General features: G+C 36.5%; 3 protein-coding genes across 6 annotated transcripts; 2 read left to right on the top strand and 1 right to left on the bottom strand.

The window, feature by feature from the left end:
• The first annotated feature begins 2,132 nt into the window (after positions 1–2,132).
• On the top strand, positions 2,133–9,869 carry LOC137936771 (ER membrane protein complex subunit 7 homolog). Its single transcript, XM_068781639.1, has 7 exons — positions 2,133–2,359; positions 2,494–2,537; positions 5,694–5,802; positions 8,705–8,768; positions 8,865–8,981; positions 9,094–9,202; positions 9,567–9,869. Exons 1-7 carry the CDS (start codon positions 2,259–2,261, stop codon positions 9,647–9,649), a joined length of 627 nt encoding a protein of 208 aa, XP_068637740.1. The 5' UTR covers positions 2,133–2,258; the 3' UTR covers positions 9,650–9,869.
• Positions 9,870–11,756: 1,887 nt separating this feature from the next.
• Positions 11,757–18,121, top strand: LOC137936423 (hydroxyproline O-galactosyltransferase HPGT3-like). 4 transcript variants are annotated; one of them, XM_068781075.1, is made up of 13 exons: positions 11,757–11,993; positions 12,092–12,155; positions 12,273–12,325; positions 12,422–12,606; positions 14,119–14,179; positions 14,310–14,382; positions 14,625–14,748; positions 14,840–14,927; positions 15,147–15,197; positions 17,035–17,106; positions 17,409–17,521; positions 17,677–17,705; positions 17,813–18,121. In XM_068781075.1, exons 1-12 carry the CDS (start codon positions 11,857–11,859, stop codon positions 17,697–17,699), a joined length of 1,044 nt encoding a protein of 347 aa, XP_068637176.1. In that variant the 5' UTR covers positions 11,757–11,856; the 3' UTR covers positions 17,700–17,705; positions 17,813–18,121. The 4 variants fall into 4 exon arrangements, with proteins under 4 accessions (XP_068637176.1, XP_068637175.1, XP_068637177.1 ...); XM_068781074.1 differs by having other exon boundaries at positions 17,677–18,121; XM_068781076.1 differs by having other exon boundaries at positions 12,276–12,325; positions 17,677–18,121.
• Positions 18,122–20,064: 1,943 nt separating this feature from the next.
• LOC137937631 (pentatricopeptide repeat-containing protein At1g08070, chloroplastic-like) lies at positions 20,065–22,281 on the bottom strand. Its single transcript, XM_068782736.1, has 2 exons — positions 20,199–22,281; positions 20,065–20,110 (listed from the first exon to the last, which is right to left on the bottom strand). Exon 1 carries the CDS (start codon positions 22,279–22,281, stop codon positions 20,347–20,349), a length of 1,935 nt encoding a protein of 644 aa, XP_068638837.1. The 3' UTR covers positions 20,065–20,110; positions 20,199–20,346.

Raw genomic sequence — 22,281 nt, forward strand, 5'->3', positions numbered from 1 at the left:
GGAATCTCTAGAAGTCGAATCTTAGTTAAAGTAGGAGTTTCCTATTTGATGTAACAAAAAAATATAAATAAAGAAGCTTGGCTAGGGTAAGGGATGTCTAAGCCTTATTATTATTTTTTCTTGTTTCTCCCTTCTCTCTCTCTACTCGTGCCCTATCACTAGGGGTGGCTCGAACCGAGCCGGCTCGGTATACCCGAATCTCGAGCCAAGTTTGAAATCCGGGATCAACTTGTTTAAATTAACTAGCCGAGCTTGACTGAATCAAGGTTCGGCTTGAAAGCTCACGAGCGGCACGGGATTCGGGACCGGAGTGCCGAGCGGAACGGGAGCGAGAGCGAGGGGGAAAAAATTCTTCCTCCCCTCGTCACCGTCGAGCCCCTCCGGCAGTTGCTATGGTCGCCTCTGTTGTCGTAGACAACTACCTCGCCGACCTCCTTCTGCCTTTCTATCGCAACTTCTGTGGTTGTCGCTCGATTTCTTCCCCCTTGTCTGCCTTTGCCTTTGTTTCCGTCGCCGCTGCCTTCGTCGTTACCGTTATCCCCAGCGAAAGTTCCTCGCCGTCGCCGCTGGAAGCTTTTCCCTCGGCGTCGTTCTTCGTCTCGACGGAAAACCAAAACCTGTAGAACCCCCCCCCCCCTCGCAAAGATGATTTCGCATGTACGAGATCATAAAGTGAAATAAGTTTCTAGGGACTCATGTTTTTTGTAAACATTTTTCTAACTGAAAATTCTTATTAAAAAAATCATATAATTTTCTAAGTAAGATTTTCCTGCCAAGATGAGATAGAAAACTGTATAGAAAATTTTTGAATAAGTATTTGACTGTTGATGCTGTAATACTTTTAGCATGAGGCAATTTTCATAACAATTTTGTGTTTGACATTTTATGTGATTAAAAATTTATCGATAAGTATAGTAATATATTTGATTGATTATTAATTTTTATTTATTTCCCTAGAAGAGGTAATAAGAGGTCCATTTAACTTTCCTAAGAAAATTTTAAAATATTTTTTGTAATTTTATAATAAGTCACTAATAGTAATAGGATTTTATTTAAATTTTTTTTTTGGAAATATGTATCGTAGGAAAAATATTTCTAGTTTTTCCTATAATATAATTTTTCAACTAGGGGCACTAAAAAGGCCATAGTAAATTTATGGCCAGATTCAAAGATTACAAAATAATCTAGACAACATTTGGAGTAAAAAGATTAATATTGGTGCATTCTAATCCATTATTGAAATTCAATCTTGAATTCCCCTATCATTATTTTTTAAAAATGTATGCATAATTTTATATATAATTTATTTGACATATATTTTATGTAGAGTATTAAATGTAGGTTAAGCTCGAACTTGGCTACAGCTCGAGCTTGAACTCGATTAAAATTATTAGGCTCGAGGCTAGGGTCGGCTCGAGCTCAAGTTCGAAATATTTAAATCAAACTCGGCACAAATATAGGTAGGTTATGGCTTGGGTAGGCTCGATGCCACCCCTACCTATCACCTTCTTTCTCTCCCTTCTCTATTCTCCTCTCTCCACCCGAGCTCGCTCTCTTTCTACCTCTCTTCCCTATTTTTCTCTCCTCGCAAGCCTCTTTCTTTCTGTCTTTTTCTTTCCTTCTCTTATTTTCTCTTTTCCTATTGATTTACCCTTCTCTCTGCTTCTAGTCTTCTAAATCTTCCTCTTTTTATTCTTTCTTTATACTTAGGCTAAAAAAAAAAAAAAAAAAGTGAAATTAAGGGTTCTATCAATCAACTACAACCAATTTTTGATTTAATCATCAAATTTGAATCTAATGACTAAAAACATTTTTTTCTTATTCTATATGTAAAAATGACTAAAAACATTTTTTTCTTATTCATCTAAGCTTAGGTGTATCCGGTTTTAATTTTAATTTAATTAATTTTTAGTTTAATGACTTAAATATTAATTTTCTTATTTTAAAATTCTTAATTATCCATGCACTCATATTAATATTTATAATAAAATAAATAATAGATTTGTAAATAAAACAAAATTTAAAAAATAAATAAAATTGGTGCGACAAGTTTGATGTGCCGGCTGCCCAATCTTCCCTTCGCTCAATATATGCCTAGGTAGGCCACTGAACTTGCCATAACTGTAGAACACCGTGCCCGTGCTTTGGGAAGCCAGCGACCCGCAGCCCGCAGTATTGGTGTTCTCTATTATTCTCTTAATTGTTTGCCAACGGGTAAAACAGTGGACCTCCCAAGCGCCCCGTCCGTTCTCTTCAAGATGTTGCCTAGGATGGAGAAATCGATGGCGCTTCTACACTCACTGCTGTTCCTGCAATTCTGCTTTTGTTTTCTTCCATCAGCCATTGCTATCTCCTCGGGGTGTGTTGTCGTTCATGCCGCTTCACTTGGCTTTAATTTAATTGCTTCTCCCTATTTAAAAAAAAAAAATTGTTTCTCCTGGAATTAGGGTTTCAAAACACGATTAGATTGTTCACGTTCCTTTAGTGTTCCAGGAATGGAGAAGGTTACACTATCAATGGTCGGATCAAGGTCGAAGGTACGCCGTTTTCTTCTATTCCATTAAAAAAAATTTTATTTAGTTTCTTGTTGTTCTAAGGCAAGTTTTCTAATAAAAATGAATTCCACTTGATCCCCAGCAAATTTATCGGTTGTATCATGGTGCGCTCCGGTGGTTAGTTGATTAATTGTTTAACATGTTGGGGTTATGATGGGCATTCCTCTGAAGGCAAAATTTGATTTGAACTAGTTGCACCTGCATTCGTCTTGTTGCACGAAAATAGACAGCCAAACTATCGTCTTCTAGCTTAATCACTGAAATTGCAAATACAAATGAGTCAAATAACTACTCCGTGTGTATTTAGATCTACCTAGGAATAAAAATGGTAAGAAGTCACTTCTAGATCAGGATAATGCGAACTACTTGTGTATAATACTTAACATCTAAACATGAAAGTGGGACTTGAGAATTTCAGTTCTTGGAACTTCACTAGAAAAGTGAAAGTGGAAGCATTTATCTGCTTGGCCATCATATTGGAACTAATGAAATGTGTAAAGCTGGCCTTTATACATGTGCTTGGGTTTCATTGTTGAATCTGGTTGTTCATGATGCTCTTACTGATAATAATATTGACAATTTAAGTGCCAGATATATGATTCAGTGATTCATGAAAATGATAAAGTGGTCAGTTACACCTAAGGTTCACTGCAATTAACTGTTGTGGAGCTAATGTCTGCAATTGTCATCAGTTGGTGAAGTTCAGTAACCAAATATGTTGGTCGAACTGATGTCTCACACCTAAGTGCTGCAAGCTTTATTGGTGCAGTGCAAATACTGCTATCGGAAGGATTTTGTTGTATACTTCAAGGCAATATGGAAACCATTAACAAGGCATCATTTAACAATCTCATTGCTACAAGCTCACTTGGTAGAAAATTTTTTTAGCACAATGATTCTATCTATTATAACATTTCTTCTACATTTAGCACACTTTGCTACTTTTTCTGATTGATTTTGTACATGAAGATTTCGTCTATATCTGAAGGTGCAGATCATATATGAAACTATTCAACTTGTTGATATCTATATCCTGTACATGTAAGAGGAGGTTGATGAACTGGAGTAGTACATGAAGGATTTTGAAGATGAGCAGAGGATACATAAGTGTGGATCATAGTTCATAATAATGGGTCAATCAGGATGGAGTATAACCAGCATTATGGCCATTCATGAATCACAGGTGCCGAATAATAAGTTCATATAATCTAGTAATTATTGATGCCAGAAATTGGTTAAATGTTATGAGAAATTTGACAAATAACAACATTGTTTTACAATCAGCAATATAAGCTATGAATCTGGATTGGACCTTGACCACGTAGGAGGGTTTCTAGTGTGAGGTCTTGGTTTCAAGTCTAACTGGGATATATGGAACAGCATGTCTGTAGAATCATGGCACGTGGGGGTCTCTAGTTTGAGGTCCTAGGCTCAAGTCTTTCCAGGGTAAGGGGTTTTAACATTTAAAAAAAAAGACCAGTTAGACTATGTGTGGTAGAAAATTATGTTGATTTATGATCAAGAAGACCAGAAAGATGAGGTTTAAGAACGGCTACATTTTTCTTGAGTTGTTTAGTTGTTTGGTGTAAATTGGCTATGGAAAGTGCATAGATGATTGTTGTTTCTGGATTGGACAAAGCTTAAAATCAGGAACTTCTTCTTCATTAAATTAATTTTAACTGTTAAGGCGTTTCTCCTTTATCTGTGCTTGGCTTAATTGATATGGAGCATACCCAACTGGGGGTGTCAGACTTTGTGATCTTACATGAAATTAGTACTGGTTAGTAGAGTCGGAATCAGTTACAATTATGCCTATATATTGTCATTCATGGTAATATCCACTTCCCCCTGCTTCCTTCAAGTGCCAGATGTTTAACTGTTTTGCATCATTTGTGATGGGAAGTTGGATTTGGATTTAGATCTTGTTCGTACAAGACAGAAGATGAAAGGATATACAGATGCTCTCAGTTCAAGACAGCCAAATTGACATACCAGTTAGTAAGTAATTTGATTACAGGTGTCTTTGAGCATGAGCACAACACTGATTGGGTGCCACCAGCATGTGGTTGCTGTGGTTTTCACAGAAAAAGTTTGTGACTGAAATTGGGTGGGTCCAGGATACTGTTGACTGATTCTTAAAAAACATCAAATATATCTAATTGATATGATTCATTATGAGGATTCATGTGCGATACTGTAACAATCAAATAATCTTTTGTATGTTATTCCTTCTTGCATACTTTAGTGCGTGAGACTTGGCATCTTCAACCTAAAACTCAAAATGAGGACAAGCCGACAAGTTCAGTTATGTGCATAACAGTCCTGGGTGTCTCGTTATAGAAGATCATGCGTATGTCTAGGGATGCAATCAGGTTGGGTCCCAGCGATTTTTGAAAACCCAACCTCGCTTCTTGAACCAACGTGAAACTTGAGCCAACATGAAACCTATCCCTGTGAAATTTTTTTGACAGGGTTGGGAGACCCAACCCCGTTTGCACTTCCTTGGCTCATGCCCACTCCAACCTTCTTCCCAAAAGCACCCTTATTGAGTTAGTTTATCTTCTTTTAATGGTATATGATTTTTTAACAAAAAATTTCTTTTCCTCAAATACCCTTGTAGAAATTCAGAATATATATTTTTTCTATATGAAAAGCTTTGTATTTTTTTAAACTATATGAAAGTTAATATAATAATGAAACCTTGGGGTTGAGGTCAGGAAAAACTATCCCCACCCTGAACCCGCTTAGGTTTCTTGTCTTGCTCCATCCCTACTTTTCAAATGTAGGTGTGCTTACAGGCCTGTATGTGTCCCTACATGTATCCTTCTTAGCCTAGATGGAGAGTTAAACTTTGCTTACTACTATTTTCCCTCCTTGCACCTTTTAATTTGGAACTTCTCATATTTATTGTCTAGGACTGTAGGTAACTTTCTAGATATGGGAGATTAATAGTTTTGGAGAACTTGATTATGATTTCATTGACAAACTCGTGCTTGATGTTTATATTTCTTCTTCTTCTTCTTTTTTTTTTTGCTGATGCTTATGCTTCTATAACTCCTCTTTTTGGAGAGCAGTTTATGTTTTTTGGTCCACTTCAAGTGTGGTTGTATATTTTAAACTTACTGCTTGCTTTTGCAGCTATGGGAGCAAAAGGCCTTAGTCTTCCTGGGAAATCAACAAATACAAAAATCATACTTAATGGTGGCCAAAGGGTTACTTTTATTAGGCCTGATGGTTATTTTTCTTTGTATCCTTTCCATTTCGATACTCTGCTTTTGAGCATGACATATCTCTCCATTGTTTATGCCTAGTGAATTGTGATTGTCTTGCTTTCCTGAAGAAATTATGCTATATACTTATTTACTAACCCTTTTCTATAATTGGAATTTTTACCTGACTAGCTTAATTAGATTCAATCATGTAGCGGATGCTTTTAATTATTAATTAGAACTTTGTTTTGTGTTTCTGTCATTGAGCTCTTGGATATTTTGGTTTTTTTCTTTTTTCCTTCAATTGACCTAGTCAATCTAATGTCATGTTACTTTGTCGCCTATGGCATCGTGATATCTTTCTTCAATTTAAAAATCTCATGAGGATCTCCAAATGTTGTACATTTTGTAGTACAAACATTTCTTTCAATCAGGAAGAAAAAGGTAGTAACAAGTATTAAGCTATGCTATAGTTCATACAAAGGTTTCTCTTCCTTTGGAAGACAGTTGTTAGCTTTGCAACTCAGGTTTGCTATGGTTTGGGTGTTTGTGAACCTTGACCCAATCTAACGGTATCGGATGGCAACCTAATAGAGGCATGCTAATTGTCTCTACAAATGTCCATGTGCTCTTTATGTTGTATCCTTGAGAATAGTATCACAATGAGACAAACTAGCATAAGAATTTATGTTGGGCCTCTCTACTCTAAGCTTGAAGTTTTGAGTTGTATCTTTTTCTTCATGGTATCTTACATGCCACAAAGAGTGCCTAGACATTAGTGGGGTGCATTGAGAATAGTCCTACACAGATAGTTGTACAGTCCACAACCTTGTATAAGAACTTGGATTGGGCCTTTCTACTCTAAAGTTTGAACTTTTGACTGGGAAGCCTTTCTCACTTGTAATTTCATGTTGGGAAGGGAAAAAACTGATTTTTTGCAGCAAAATTTTGGGTGTCTACTTCAAAGCAAGAGCTGATGAGAATTCAAAATTAAGAAATAAAAAAAATTACAGTTTTCATAATATTCAATATGAGTTTTCAAAGAGAAAAATCAATTTGGCGATCTCATGAGATCTCTCAAATGTTTCTCCTTGTTTTTTCATTGGCATCACATACTGCATGCATATATCTCTGGTTACAAGGCTTGTCTTATCCATTTTCTAATCGATATAAACATATGATTTGATTAGTGGTCTTCTCTTCTTAGGGCTAGTATTGGATAATCTGCAAACACTTGCACTTCTTAAGTGCTTTCTGGTTTTCAATATGAAGGTTGAAACACATGTTTATTCATCTGTGCTGGATAGTGTTACTATTGAGCTTCTTGCTCGTTACATTATACTTTTTTCTTAATTATTTGTGCTATGTAACAGTAGTAGCTGGGAGTATTTCTCCCAACTCTCATTGTGACTGGACCTCCTTAATCTGTAATTTGCTCTCTTGCTTCAGCTTTGAATGAAATTCGCCTCTTGCAAAAAAACAGAAGTAGAAATAGTAGCAGTGACCTTCCGCTCTCTGTTGAAACTGGCCCATATCAAACTCTTGGCTTGAACTTGGTCAATTGGAATTTTTACCCCATCATGATCTTAATGATGTGGAGATCTTAGCTATCAATGAGTTGTCTTAGTGGCCAATGTGAAGAACAACTGGTCTGGAATGGAAGTGTCTCTGGTAATTCCACTTTGTCCTCCTATGCTTTGTACCCTTTTTAGGAAATCCTGCCTTTCTTGAAAACATCCACTTTCTTTGTCTGCTATTAAGGGTAAAATTCATAACAGTTATCAGCTAAATTGATGACAGGCTCTGCAATCTTTGTGCTGATGCTGAGAATGCAATCTATATATCACTTATATCTGCTATTGCTTTCCTGCAACCTTCATTGTTGCCATTCCAACAGTTCTGCAATTGGTTTGCACCCAACTATGGGGAGATCTTCCTGGTCCATTTGGGAGGAAGGAAACTTCCATAACATTTATACAAAAGCTCCAGTACCATTGCTGGGATCTTTGGAAAAACCTTCCCCACATTCTTTTCTGGACAGTTAACTTACTTGAATTCCATTACTTCCCCAGTGCAATTATTTAAGACAACTGGAGATCAGTGGTTGTTTCTTCTCACTCACCTTGGCAAGGCCCATTACTGGACCTCGCTAGATGAGGGGTGGTTGAAATTAAATTTGAAGGAAGCTCTAGAGATTTGGATCCAGCTGGTGGTGGAGGTGCTATTTGTGAGTACATGGGGATGATCAAATTGTGCAAACTCTATTCAGGTGAACTGTGTGTTCCGTGTTCAGGTGTTGAGCCTCTTCCATTTGTTCTTCATCACTTATGGTTGAAGACAGCTTGTTGGTGGTGCTTAGTTTCATTTCCAGCCACTCACCCTTCCTCAAGCCTTCTTTATTACTTTGATGAGATCATGGAAATTGTCTCCCTGGTTGGTAATTTATGGCTTCACACGCACCATGGGGTCAATTAATAGGTTGATTCCCTTGATGTGGAATGGGTTCTCCAACAAGTGGCCTCTCTTTGTTGTTGGAGACATTTTCACGTGACCCTCTTTTTTCAGATGTATATATTTCAGATGTATCTCCTTGTTTCCTTCTTAATGAATCTTTTTTTGCCATCTTCAAGAAAAACTTGGAGGCTTTTACTTGTTTAGAAGAATAACTTAGAGGAGAGAGAATTTTACAGAATGCAAGGTGATCGCTAGGTCAGTTATCAAAAAATAAAAGATAATCCTAGGTTTTGCTTGTCATTGGTCTGATTGGATTCAAATATCTTGATCAAGTGCAATCATTTGTGAACAATTTATGCTTTTATTTTTCCTGTTTCTACCTGCTTGTGCCCTCAATTGGGCTTCAATTTGCGTCCAGCAGAAGGTTTTCTTTTGAAAATATGGTGCTGTAGTCAATGTGTCTGATTTTCCTTAACCCTGTTAAAGCCACAATGTTCCGGCTGGAACTCATTTGATTGAAGTTGCCGCAGTAGGGTACTTCTTTTCTCCGGTGAGATTAATTTCATGGCTATTTCTAGTTTTAGTTTTTTTTAAGATTGATTTCACTTTCGTATTCTGATAATCCTTGTGTCTATCATTCGTACAGGTACGGGTAGATGTGAGTGCTAGAAATCCTGGTAAGGTTCAGGCAGCCTTAACAGAGAACAGAAGAACACTGTCTGAGCTGGTATTAGAGCCTCTGAGAGAAGAGCAATATTATGATGTGAGTCAAATACTAAGTGCTAGCCTCTATGTACTGTTCTTGTCAACAATATTATTTCATTAACTTTCTTTTGGATCCACATTTTCTCTTTCTTTGTTGTCTTATTTCGCAGAAAAGGGAACCATTCTCCCCAATGGCTCTTCTGAAGAGTCCTATGGGTCTGATGATGGGTTTCATGTTGATTGTGGTGTTCCTCATGCCAAAGCTGATGGAGAACATGGGTATATACTCTCTAGACTTTGAGTTCATCTTCCAAAAGTTAACTGAGCACATCCATGATAGGTTTTAAGTGGGTGTGGCAGATGTTCACCCACCTGGACGACAACTGCCTCTTCAGTCTTTCTTAAAAGAGATTGCTTTAGTTGACCAGTTCTGCCGTTCTCTCTCTACCTCATGGCTTTAAATTTGTTTCTTCCGCTTCTCTTTTTATGTTCTACTTATTTGCTATTTTAATTCCTTTGTTTAGGTTCATGTTCTTTTTTCACTATTTGCCTCTCTGAGTCGGTTCCAGTTTTTTGAGACTGGAAACGTTTTACAAGTCATATTAGATAACCTGAGAGTAATCTGTTTCTTTTTCTCTATCAGATCCTGAAGAAATCAAGCGAGCCCAAGAAGAAATGAGAAGCCAAGGGGTCCCTTCCCTCTCCAATTTGTTGCCAAGGAGCTGAGACATTTATTGTTTTTGTAATGGAGCATGACAATGTCATGGCATCCTCATAGCTTAGTTTGGAAACCTAATGCTTCCAAAGTTATCGGCTTGCTAAAGCTACCTGTGGGCAATGGGTTTTGAATTGTTAAAGAAGATCCTCACTTGTTCGTAAGCTTAGTGAAACTCTCTACTTTTTATATGCTGAGTTTGTATGATCTATAAAACTTATTTTCTCTCTAGTTTTGATTTCTTTTCTTTTCTCTCTAAATTTCATGAGAGAAAATTTATTAATTTGATTTTCTTGTTTCTTTTTTTTTCTCATAATGATTTTATGTTGCCAAACAACGAAAAATAATTTTCTCTTCACTTTTGGAGGCATGGAGGTGAGAGGGTTGAAGCACCTCCCTGGATCTCTCCCCCTTTCATTTGACACTAAGAGAGGGGTGAGTTTAGATTCTATAAAATAAAAGTTAAGTTCTTGTGGTCCAATCGAAACCAAATAGATAAATAAAATAAAAACACATGCACACAACCACAAAGAGGCAAAATTATTTTATTATCAATGTTCTACTTGTGGTAATCACCACCCAAGAGCTATTGTTTGGAAAACTTTCACTAATATGTTTTATTAGCGGATATATATAAAGATATTCAAACTCTTTTCAAGCCAAATGTAATTCCCAATTACAACATTTAATCTCTCGCCAAGAGCTTTAATACAAATTAGGTTTCGGCTCTAGTTGGCATTCCCTTTCTAAATTCCAAGCTCCAGAATGCCAATTCTTCTATCTTTAAAGTATTAGAGAACTTCTATCAAAGAAAATTAATATAAAAGAATAAAATCAAACTTACAACTTTCTTTTCGAGGGATAACCCTTCTAGTAAGATCCAAAGCACGTGAAATGAAGTGTATGGGGCTTGATGGAACTTTTAATGCAAAAAATATAAAAAGAAATTGAAAATTTAGGCAAATTTGGAGTTTTGCTCTTCAAAAGAGTAAAAATCAGACTTTGAAGTACAAATTTTTTTCTAGAAGTTTGGTATGGCAATATAAGTTCACTTAATTATCCTCTATGAGTTCAAGAGATTATTTATAAGTTACTCAACCAAACTAGCCATTTTTTTGTCCTTTAAAAAAGTTGCACAAAGTGTTGACCAATTAACCAAAAAGTATAATCAATCAACCATACATAACAACTATATTTTTTTAAGTTCCCCAAGCCTGTTAACCGATCCAGGTATTCAATTCATTGATTATGCTTTATAGAACTGGATATGCAATGTTTTGTTTGACCGATCATGCTATAGAGGATGATCGATCATGCTTTATAACCTTTACTGGCAATATTTTATATGATTGATCATGCCTAAATCAATAATCAATCACACTTTATAAGTTCTATCAGACTGTATTCTAAATGATCGTTCAAGGCTAGACTAAGGGTTTTAGCAATATAAATCGTTTATATGCATTGATAAAATGTGGTTTTAGAAATATTTCATGCCCTAAAGCTCCATTACATACTTATGCTTAATAATTGGAATTTGGTTGGTTATTTACTTATATAGTAGAGTTCATGAGATTTTTCTAATGATTGGTATCTAGTCTTCAAATCTTTAATCTTTTTTTTTGTGTAAGTTTTTTTTCATATCAACAATCTTCAATATGACTTGGCAAATTGATTGATCATTACATCACGTAGCAGTGGAGAAAAGCATATTGCACAAGGAACTGAATATGAAAAAACATCATAAAAGGTAGAAGGCAGCCTAGAACATGCTTGATGAGATCTATAAAGAGAGAGATGGTATGCAAATGGTAAAGTTACAATCTTTCCAACTTGAATTTGAAACCTTGAGAATGTCAATCTTAGCGAGCATTTCTAAGTAAAATCCAATTACAATTAAACACTAACATGATTAAAACACCTTTCGGCATATGGTTTTCAAGAAATGACTGGTCATCACTATCACTGATTTGGGTATCAATAATGGCTCGTAGATAGGCCCGTTTGCCCCCACAAACGAATCATCTTGCTTCTCTCTTACGTTTGGCAGTAGAAATTCTGGAGTACTTTTTAAATCTAGAACGGGCCCCAAGGGTCTCAACCGCTTCGAAACCGTTACTCGCTCTTACATGAGTTCATCTTCTGTTTCATTTCCTATTTTAAACGGAAGATTTCTCGCTTCAAATGGTTCTTTCTTCTTCTCAGTGAGATCCTTTTTATGGAGATTAACTATACGACCTTGGCAAGCACGATGAAGCACGAGGGACGATGGAAATCGAAGTCTTTGCCGTCTAACACGGTTTCCTTAGTCATGGCTTTCTTTTCATCTCTCGCTTGGCTTTACGTTGCGGGCCGGTAAAAGTTCTCATCCTCTGTTCGTCTCAGTTGGCGGTCGTTTAAATCTTTTTCTTCCCTAATATCGTGGCATTGTTGTTTTTTCAAATGCTCAATAGATTATGGCAAGATGCTCAAAACAGAATGCTGCTCACTAAGCTCCTTGAGAAGAATTTAGGCCAGGTCCTCTTTTTTTCTATTCTCTTTTATTTCTTTCTGACACTGGTTTCTTTCCTTGCATTTTTTAAGTTTGGATCTCACCTTCTATGTTTATCTTTGAAACTCCTGCTGATTTTTTAGCAGCAGCCGAAAGTTCTTAGTGTTGAAGATAAGCTAATGATCCTTGGATGCAAGTAAGTTATTTTGAGTTCTTGTTATCGAGAATCGTTTGTCCATGTTGGAATGTAAGTTGTTCAAAAAATATGTTTTGCATTGATTCGTACCGTTAGAGATTTGGAGAGAAACTTGGTGGAAGCGGAGATGGACTTAACATTGGCAAAGAGTCAAGGCTTCCTTCGAAATCGGCAAAATGTATCTTTTTCTGGGCAAAGGCATCTCGCAGTAGTAGGAATTTATACAGGGTTTGGGGGCCTTTTGAAAAGAAATGCATTCAGGGCTTCTTGGATTCCCAGTGGTAGGTTGACTTGACCTTTATCTTTTTCTGTTGATCTTTATTTGTCCCTGGTCAAGTTTTTTTTTTTTTTTTTTCTTCCTCCAATTGTAAGCAAGGCCTTGCATCTGAATATCGAATTTCAGTGTGTTCATGTATGCAGAAGTGTATATGTCCCTTATCTGGAGCTTCACATTGTACTGGATTTTCTGTTTAGGGAGATCAAGAAAAGTGAAGACCAAAATTTGGGTGCAAAATCAATTCTATGGAATATACTAGGCTTGCATTCTGGAAGATTAGTTGTCTTGTTGGAATTGTCCCATCTAACCATAAAGAGTTTGAGGAAAAGCTGCACATTTACATGTTTTGCAGTAGTTATTCTGCCTTTCAGTCTTTGACCAGTCCAACTTTGTGGAAGTTTCCAGAGTTGGATACAATAAGTCATAGGATAATCTGTTGTTAAAAATCTCACAAGGCTATACTGTTAAAACATTTAGAGGGTCAGATTATACTGGATGGACTTAACAATTTGAGAATAGAACTTAAAAGGTCTGTAGAGGCCTTTGGAGGTGTTGAGTTGTTTCATAAGACATAGTGGAGGAAGTATTTTTTCTTAAATGATTGTGGAGGAATTATTTCTGCCACTGACCATACATATTGTGTGAGGGATCAACTCACATACTATCAAACCTTTAATCCCATGAGATGGTTTTGGTGTTGAACTTTCTCTGCCATCGCTCATTTTATTCTCAATTGCCGAAGTACTTTGCTGAATTTTTCAGCTGCGAGTTCATGCTGACCATACAAATTGTGTGAGGGATCAACTCACATACTATCAAACCTTTAATCCCATGAGATGGTTTTGGTGTTGAACTTTCTCTGCCATCGCTCATTTTATTCTCAATTGCTGAAGTACTTTGCTGAATTTTTCAGTTGCGAGTTCATGCTGATAAAGAGTTTCTTCTGGTGTGTACCTAGCATACAAAGGGACTCTATGGTTTCTTGATTAGTAGATGTTGGTGACATGTTTGAATTGCTTGGTTTGCTAATTTAGTTTGCGCTTAGTATCTACAATAACTGTAGCTAGAATGCATGAAGAAGAAACTAGATGGGCACTTTAACATCAATCTCTGGTTCAATATACTAGACATGCTTCTCAACATTTTTTAGAGGTTGGAGTGTTTATTGTATGGGTGTTTATGGGTGCTTTCATAATAGAAAGTACCAATCTACCGATACAGCCAAAAAAATATATATAAATAGGAACAAATAAATCCTTGACACAGCTCTTACACTCTTTCAACCAAATAACCTTGCTTTTGATATGCTTGTGGATCTGCAGGCTTGTCTATGTTTCTCCAAAGCGGTCCATTTATTGAGTCTGTCTTGGTGACTGCTGAGGGATCAGTTAAACTACAGTTCATTGTAAAAAGGGTCTTAGCTTGGTCTTGAATCCAGACAATCAGTTACTTTTTGTAGCCATGCTACTTATACTTTTTGTTTTGCCTGCTACTTATACTTAGTTTTGATATGTAGGTGATGCCTTAAGGAAACTTGAGGAGAGGGGTGTGCTTGTTCGTTTTGTAATTGGTCGGAGGTTATTACAAAAATTCAAATTGTTTGGCTTTTAAACTAGCAGATTTGTCTTCACCAGGCAGACACTTGTATTTTGCCTTTATTTTCAGTTTTTCAACTTGTGTGCTTACTGGTTATTTTGGAGTTGGCAGCCCAAACCGTGGTGACAGCTTGGATCGTACCATTAATGAAGAAAACCATTCAACCAAGGACTTTTTAATTCTTGTAGGTTCTCATAGAAGCTGTTCACATGTTTTGGTTTTTCAGAACTTAATAGAGAAGCTTGATGTCTGCACATCAAGGCATTCTGGAATATTAACTAAAAAAAGCGAGGCACTTAAGGTTTATGTGCTTTCCTCCAATCAATATGCCTTAATAAACATTTTAGCAGCCTTCAGCTTTGAACACAAATCAGAATGTGCAAAGCTTATGGTTTTACTGAAACACAGGATTCCTTCAATTTGCAGGAAGCCCATGAGGAAGCTTCAGAAGAGCTGCCAAAGAAAGCAAAGTTCTTCTTCAGCACAGCTTTTGATACATGGGATGCAGAGTTTTATGTCAAAGTTGATGATGATGTTAAACTTGACCTAGGTGATAACTTTTCTAAATGCTATCATATTTTGTGTCTAAGATTATTATATTATATTATAAAGTAAATAATGGTATTCTTGTGGTTTTTCAGATGGACTTATAGAGATTCTTGAAAGCCATAGAAGTAAATCGAATGTCTATATGGGCTGCATGAAGTCTGGAGATGTTATAAGTGAAGAGTAAGTAGGTTTCACATGTTCTTCCCCCCTTTGTGAATTTAAATCATGTCTCTGCAGTTTTACGTTATTCATTTTTATGTTTCTAAAACGCTGTTCTTAATTTAGTTGTCATCTAACATGCTAAATAAGTTATCTCCTGACTAAAAGAATTGAAAGAAAAGTTGCAAAGAGATAGCTGGTTTTATGGGTTTTGATGTTTTTCTTCAAATTCTTTGACAGGGAAAAATTGTGGTATGAGCCAGAATGGTGGAAATTTGGTGATGAGAAGTTGTAAGTACCATGCAAGTAGATGCATTGGTGGTTCCATTTCTTTTTCCACTTGCCTCATTTTTATAATACTAGTGTCAATCTCATTTGATTTATGTATGTATAACTGTCGAAGCTATTTAAGCTTCTAGAAATGAGCCTTGCGGATTCTAGATCATTTGAGCTATGTTGCTCAGGACTTTGGTTCAATGGTCACATGAGGGGGTTCTAATATGAGCTCTTGGGTTTAAAGTTTTACCAGGGGATTAGGAGACATGCTTGTCTAAATCAACATTCAAAAACACAGACACTAGACCACTTAGTTATGACTGTTTTTTTTGTGAGAGCGTGAAGGTAACCAGGCCTTAGGTTATGGTGGACCGATTTTGCTTGTTTCCTCAAAACATCATTGCTACATTAGTTATATAAACCAAAATTAGTGCAAGAGTTCCATAACTTTTTGTTATTTTGAATCATAGGCATTGAAAGGTTTTTTTGTCTTTGGAATGATGAGAGTATTATATCGAGTAGTCGAGTCAATACATGGCTTTCCGAAGGAAAATGCCATGTGTGGGCCAACAAAAATAGGGAATAGAAAAGCAATAATACGGAAAGAAGATGTTGAACTTGTGCAAACAAGGAATCGGTCAAGTGAGCAACACTACGAGGAGTGTGGGCCGATGAAGTAGTTGATGGTTTATGTAGGTCCACGATATCTTAATAATACTGAAGGAAGTGCCAAGAAGCTTCCTTGTAAGATATCTAGCTTATAGTGACCGCCAAATCACTATTCATACTAAGGGACTCATAAATTATCACAATTCTATTACAATGGTGGACGGCTCTGAGTTTTGTGTCAGTGAGGTGTGGTGACCAAAAAGAACAAATTATAAGTCACCACCACCACAGGCATCCGGGATGCCGTTAGAATTATCATCAATATTGAGGCTAAGCCTACTCAATAGTGGGGGAGACCATTGGAGCTTGTCCTCCAGTTATACCTAAAAAAACTAGGAACCTTACTAGACTGAGGGACTTTTTGTCCCTCAACAAATAAGGTTGAATAACTTGCTATGTAGAATTTCTGGAAAGAAGAAAAACTTCATTGACTTGATGTAATTTGAGTACATAAGCCTCAATTTGTAATAGAGGAAAGTAGTAGAATCCAATTACAATTAAATAACCCTTGTCCCAATTACACCGCAAAGTTAAACACTAAAAGATAAGTCCTAGAACAATTTAACAATTACACATAAATAGAAGACTGACATAACTAAAAAACCTTTAACTGAGACTCTTCTGTGAGACCTCCTCCTATGAAACTCCTGTGAGATTTCTTATTGTAAGAGTCATGTAAAACTCTTCCATACCTGCTCTTCAACACTTTTCTACTATTTGTTTTCTTTCCAAATGCACCAAGGAACAACAGTCAAATGCTGCTTCCAAATAAACATTCCTGATCTACCCATGGTAAAGGAGGCGAAAATGCTTTAAAAAGTCAGACAAGGAAGACAAGAAGCAACAAGAGGTCAAACTTAAGATGTCAATGAGCTATGTAATTCACCCTTTCATTCATCTTGTTGCATAGTTTGCAGGTTTAAATTGCTTTATAAAGCCTCTTTTATAGAGCCGGTCAATAGTTGAGTTCTTAAGCATGCACCGTACATCATATAAAATTAGAAATTTTGAAGAATCTGTAGAAGACCAGGAGATAGTTGCTATGGGACAATGCATGAAATAGAGCTAGATATGCATTCAAAAGATTGTGTTTCACTAAATTTTGCCATGAATCCATATTTTAGTACAAACCTTTTGTACTTAGATGCTGATAATTATTACGTTTGCTGAAATTTGTGTTCAGGTACTTTAGACATGCAGCAGGTTCCCTGTTTGTACTCTCAAGAAGTTTGGCTCGGTACATCCACATAAACAGGTACAAGAAATTCTTTGCCCAGTCTATGCTTTTCCGGTGTTCTTCAACTGTTATGAGGAAAACTATTTCTATTGTGTCATGCACTTGGGAAATTATCAACAGAAGCAGTCGTCTGTGATTACTTCATTCTGCTGTTTACACCAAGCAGATCAATATGTTTCTCTATCTTCAAAGTCAGTTCATTACTAGTTGTTTTCATTAAGTTTCTCTGGGGTAGGTTGTTCTTGCTTCTTCTTTTTTTAAATCTTTTTCTTCATCTCATTTTATTTCCCATGGTTGTGATTCTTATTGCTTATGTGCAGTGGTTTTCTGCAAACTTATGCTCATGATGACATATCAGTGGGTTCTTGGATGATTGGAGTTGAAGCAATCTATGTTGATGAAAATCGTCTTTGTTGTAGTAGCTCCACACAAGGTTGGTCCCCAAAAATACCTTCATTTTCCCAAGATCATTTTTTCTTTCCTGGGCCACGCACATGAAATTGTTGAAATCTTATCCTCTTTAACAACATCGAATGTCTTCATGGATTATGAATTTATAAACTTTTGCATGTTCTTCCTTCTTCCCAGACAAGGCGTGCCCCATTTCTTGATAACAGGTAGACGATCTCCGTAAATGTTGCTTCACTTCCCATAGACAAATACAGTTACCTTCCAAAGCGAACAGGGGACAGAACAGTTTTTGACTTAGATGTATCCAATACAGTAATTTAGACCAAGCTGTCTTGGAGGATCATATTCTCTGGAAGGAACCAAGAGAGGCAACTGCAAGGCGACAGCTCAGAGAAATCCTTGCAAGAGCTAATTAAACCCAAGCTTGTCAAATTTTGTGACAACGTAGCAAGTGTTCTTGCTTGCAAGATGCGATTGTGTTTCTTGCATCATTTGTGACTGGTAATTCATAACATTTACGTACAAGATATGGACAGATAATACTCACAAACTAGCTTTCAAACTCAATGCTCTTTGATGTATACAAAATCAAAAACAGGAATCGGAAATGCGTCTCAAAATGCAAAATTTCTGACTTATAGTAGATGATAGGGACAAAATGATCTTCAAATGGGTGATATACAAAATATTTCATTTAACTTGAATTTTAATTTTAAAAATGTTAGGAGAAATGAAATAAAGGACAGAAATTAATATGTTGCTTTGAGTTCATCAATTTATTTTGGTTTTCTAGTAACAAGCCAAGTCTACATTGTTGCTTATGTTATTTTTTATTTAGATTAGCCTTTTGAATGAATATGGGAGGCTTCATGAGATCCAGTATTTTAAACCCTAAACCCTAAACTCTAAACCCAAAATTTTTGTTATATGTTTATCAATGCTTGTAGTTGTTGCAGGGGAAATTAAGGAAGGAGAATAAGAGGGAGAAGAAAGGGAATAAGAGATGAGAGACAAGGGATGGGAGGAGAGGAGAAAAAACAAAGAAATTGACAGGATACCATATGAATGAGGGAAGAATTTATAAAACTCATCCCTACTATTGGTAGATACTTTTATTATGTGGGAAACTTGGAAGTGAGATTGCTTGAAAAAGGAAATGAATTTACTTCTTGGGGGAAGAATTTATTCTCAAATAATGTATAATGGAGGTGGGGTTGGTTTATATCATCTTACATCTAAGCATTAAATTCATGACAAATGTTCTAAGTATCTCACAATGTTATTTAACTTATCATATTTATGTTAGTATTGTTATCTTTATTTTTCCCTAAGAGGAAAATTTGGCAAGTCACATTGAAACTCATCAAGCCAATTGGAACTGGTCTGTGTAAAGATCTAATTGAAAAACTAAAAATAAAGCTATTTCTTATACATCAATATGGAATTAATATAATTACTATATGTTGAAGAACAGGTATTAAAAAATATTACATGACTCTCACAGCGAGAAGTCTCATGGAGCTAGAATTATTATGTTATATTCTTACAAAAGTCTCACAGAAGAGTCTTAGTTAAAGATATTTTAGTTATATTAGTCTTATTGGCATTCGCACTTCGATACTGAAATTTTCATATTAAAAAATATATATTAACGAAAAGATATTCGAGTCTATTTTCTAACGCAAAAATAATTTTGGAAATCAGAGTTTTCTAAAAAGAGAAATCGACATTTGAAACAGTAAAAATCATATTGCAAGAGAGGTTAGTCCTGCACTTCATTATCAATAGAAAATTCATTTGATGAGAGAGAAAATCATAGCTATGGCACCAAAAAGTTAATTAAACATCTAATAATTTTATATTCCTGTATTTTTAAATTGCTTAAGAATTTCGAATTCGGCACTCAGGGGCAGTATTATCATTGACTCCTCCCTCAAGCAATTGATAAAATGTGGTTTTTCTTTAATCAACAATAATGATCCTTTAAAGATTCAACTTCCATCTGAAAATCAGTTACCTTCCAATAGCAGTCTATCTTTCCTTAACACCAATATTATCACAAAATACCAAGTAAACACCAAGTGTTTTTTTATAACAATGAGAAAAAGGGGAATTCCATAAAAATGACCTTTTTTTTTTTTTGGTTTTTTGAAAGCCACAGGTGTTACAATAAACAAGGAAACATAGAAAAGTACTGAAAATTCTACAAGCTCTATTGGCTATCCTATATTTATCATCAATGACATCACACACTCTTGAAGGCATCAAATGACTGAAATTCTATAATTGGACTTCCAACCAGAAAATCATATGCTTTCACTCATGTCCTTAAACGTTAGCTGACAAAATTGCATTTGCAACTCATCAAGACTATTTCTTGAGGGATTTCAAATCCAATAGTAGATACAACTATCAGTGGAACTACATAACAAACAAAACCAAAAGTGGCTCATTCTAACCTTAGCTTAAGCAAGTAAAATCTTAGTGAATTGTATAACTAATGTCACAAAATTCACATTTATTAAAAAATGCTGATAACCAACTTGAGAAGTAAATGTTATTAGACCTATTCCAACAATAGACCTGGAAAGGTGGCCTGGTCCCATCCAGCCTGTTCAACCAGAAAAATCCATCATTTGAACTAGAATGATGCCATATAATGAATAACAAAAAAATAGTCAGGGGAGGAGCCTCCCCACCTATATGTTTCTTGACAAGAAAAGTAGATGCAGGGAGAAATGGCGCATGATCCGCCCCTCCCTCCTTTTCAGCTTGCAACAGAGGATCCTCCCCCAAGTGAAGAAAGAAAAACCCTTTCCTCTTTTCTTTGCTTCTCCCCATTGTTTTCTAGACGTCTTTGAATTGTATTTCAATTTTTTCCAACATGAAACGGATTTCAGTATCCTGCTGGTGTGAACAATCCCCAACAAGAAATTCATGAACCACACCATCCACTTCAATCATGCTGCATCCGGGCACTTTTGTCATTCCTTTTTCTTTCAGTTCTTTCCTTAGCCTCGTAACCTGATTCCACAAACATGCTTCAGCATATATATTAGATAGCATTATCCTGACCCATAAGTCATCTGGATCCAACTCAAGCATTCTTTCTGCTGCAACTTCACCTAGCTCAACATCTTTGTGAACCCTGCAGGAGCTGAGTAAAGAACCCCATATGACTGCATTGGGCTTCATTGGCATCTTCATAATAAGATCATATGCTTCTCTCAGGTGCCCCATCCGACCCAGAAGGTCAACCATGCAACCATAGTGTTCGATCTTTGGTAAGATATTGTAAACCTTCTCCATTGCTTGAAAGTGTTGATATCCTTGTTCTTGCAACCCAGCATGAGAACAAGCAGTAAGGACCGCCACCAATGTAACATCATCTGGTTGGACACCCTCTTCAATCATTCTGAAGAAGAGATCAAGCGCATCTTTGGCATGTCCATGCATTGCAAGTCCACAAATGATTGAGGTCCATGAAAATAAATCTTCTCTAGGGACTTTTTCAAACACTTGGAGAGCTCTCTCAACACACCCACACTTGGCATACATGTCTATAAGTGCTGGATCTAGGGACCCATCTCTGTTCATCAAATTCTTCTCTGCATAAGCATGAACCCATATGCCTGTATCCAAAGCACCTACATTAGCACAAGCAGAAAGCACACATGATAAGGTCAATGTGCTGGGTTTCACACAAGATGTTTCCATTTCATGAAATAAAGACAGTGCCTCCTTGAATCGACCTGTTCGAGAAAAGCTCCCAATAATTGTATTCCATGATACAACATCTTTCATTGGCATCTTCCTAAATAATTGGATTGCATGTTCTAAATCATTATGTTTGGCAGACTGATGAATCATGGCATTCCAGACCACGACAGTTTTTGCAAAGGGCATATCACTGAATGCAGCCAGAGCAAGATCCAGATGACCACAGTCGCCATACATACACAACAATCCACTGTTTATAAATGGGTCCCTCTTAACACCACTCTTAATGACAAAACCATGCATCTCTTTGGCAGTATCCAAGTTCGACATTTGACCACAAGCGGAAATAGCAACTGCCAATGCAACAGAATCAGGCATTAATCCCTCCTTTCTCATCTCTCCAAAGAGCTCCAGAGCTTCCTTCGGACGGTTTGAGCACATGTAGGCATGAATAATTGCGGTCCATAAAACCAGCCCACGTTGAAGCATTTCATCGAACACTTTGTGGCCACTTTCCAAAATTCCACAAGCAACATAAAAACCTACAAGCACACTAGAAACAAACTGACTACCCCCAAACCCAAATTTCACAACACATGAATGAACCTCTTCTCCTTCTCGTAGTTCCTGTCGAGTTGTTAGACTCTTCATCAAATATACAAATGTATGACCATTAGGTCTTGTACCAAACTGAAGCATCTCTTTATAAAGCAAGAAGGGCCTTGGGATGATAAAATGATCATCTGGGTCTCGGTATTTCCTGATCATAGTGTTCCATACGAAGAGGTTTGGTTCAGGAATTCTCCTAAATATAGAAAAAGCATAGCTAAAATCTGATAGACCTGGAGAGGAGAGCAATTGACTTGCAGCAAATGGGTCATTGACAAAGCCAGAGACAATCATACATGCATGGATTTCACGGAGTTTTCTGATATGAGTAATGGTCTCCAGAAATGCAAGTACATCAACAAACAGCAGCCTCGAGTAGTGAGGACGAGAAACATGGAAGTTACGTACAAGGTAAAAAGGAAGTTGTTGCATGCAAAGCTTCACATTTAACAT

Source organism: Aristolochia californica, unplaced genomic scaffold (genome assembly GCF_029961685.1).
Source record: "Aristolochia californica isolate CCGP_79_NKW_82.1479 unplaced genomic scaffold, dmAriCali1.0.hap1 SCAF_7, whole genome shotgun sequence".
Lineage (NCBI taxonomy): Eukaryota > Viridiplantae > Streptophyta > Magnoliopsida > Piperales > Aristolochiaceae > Aristolochia > Aristolochia californica.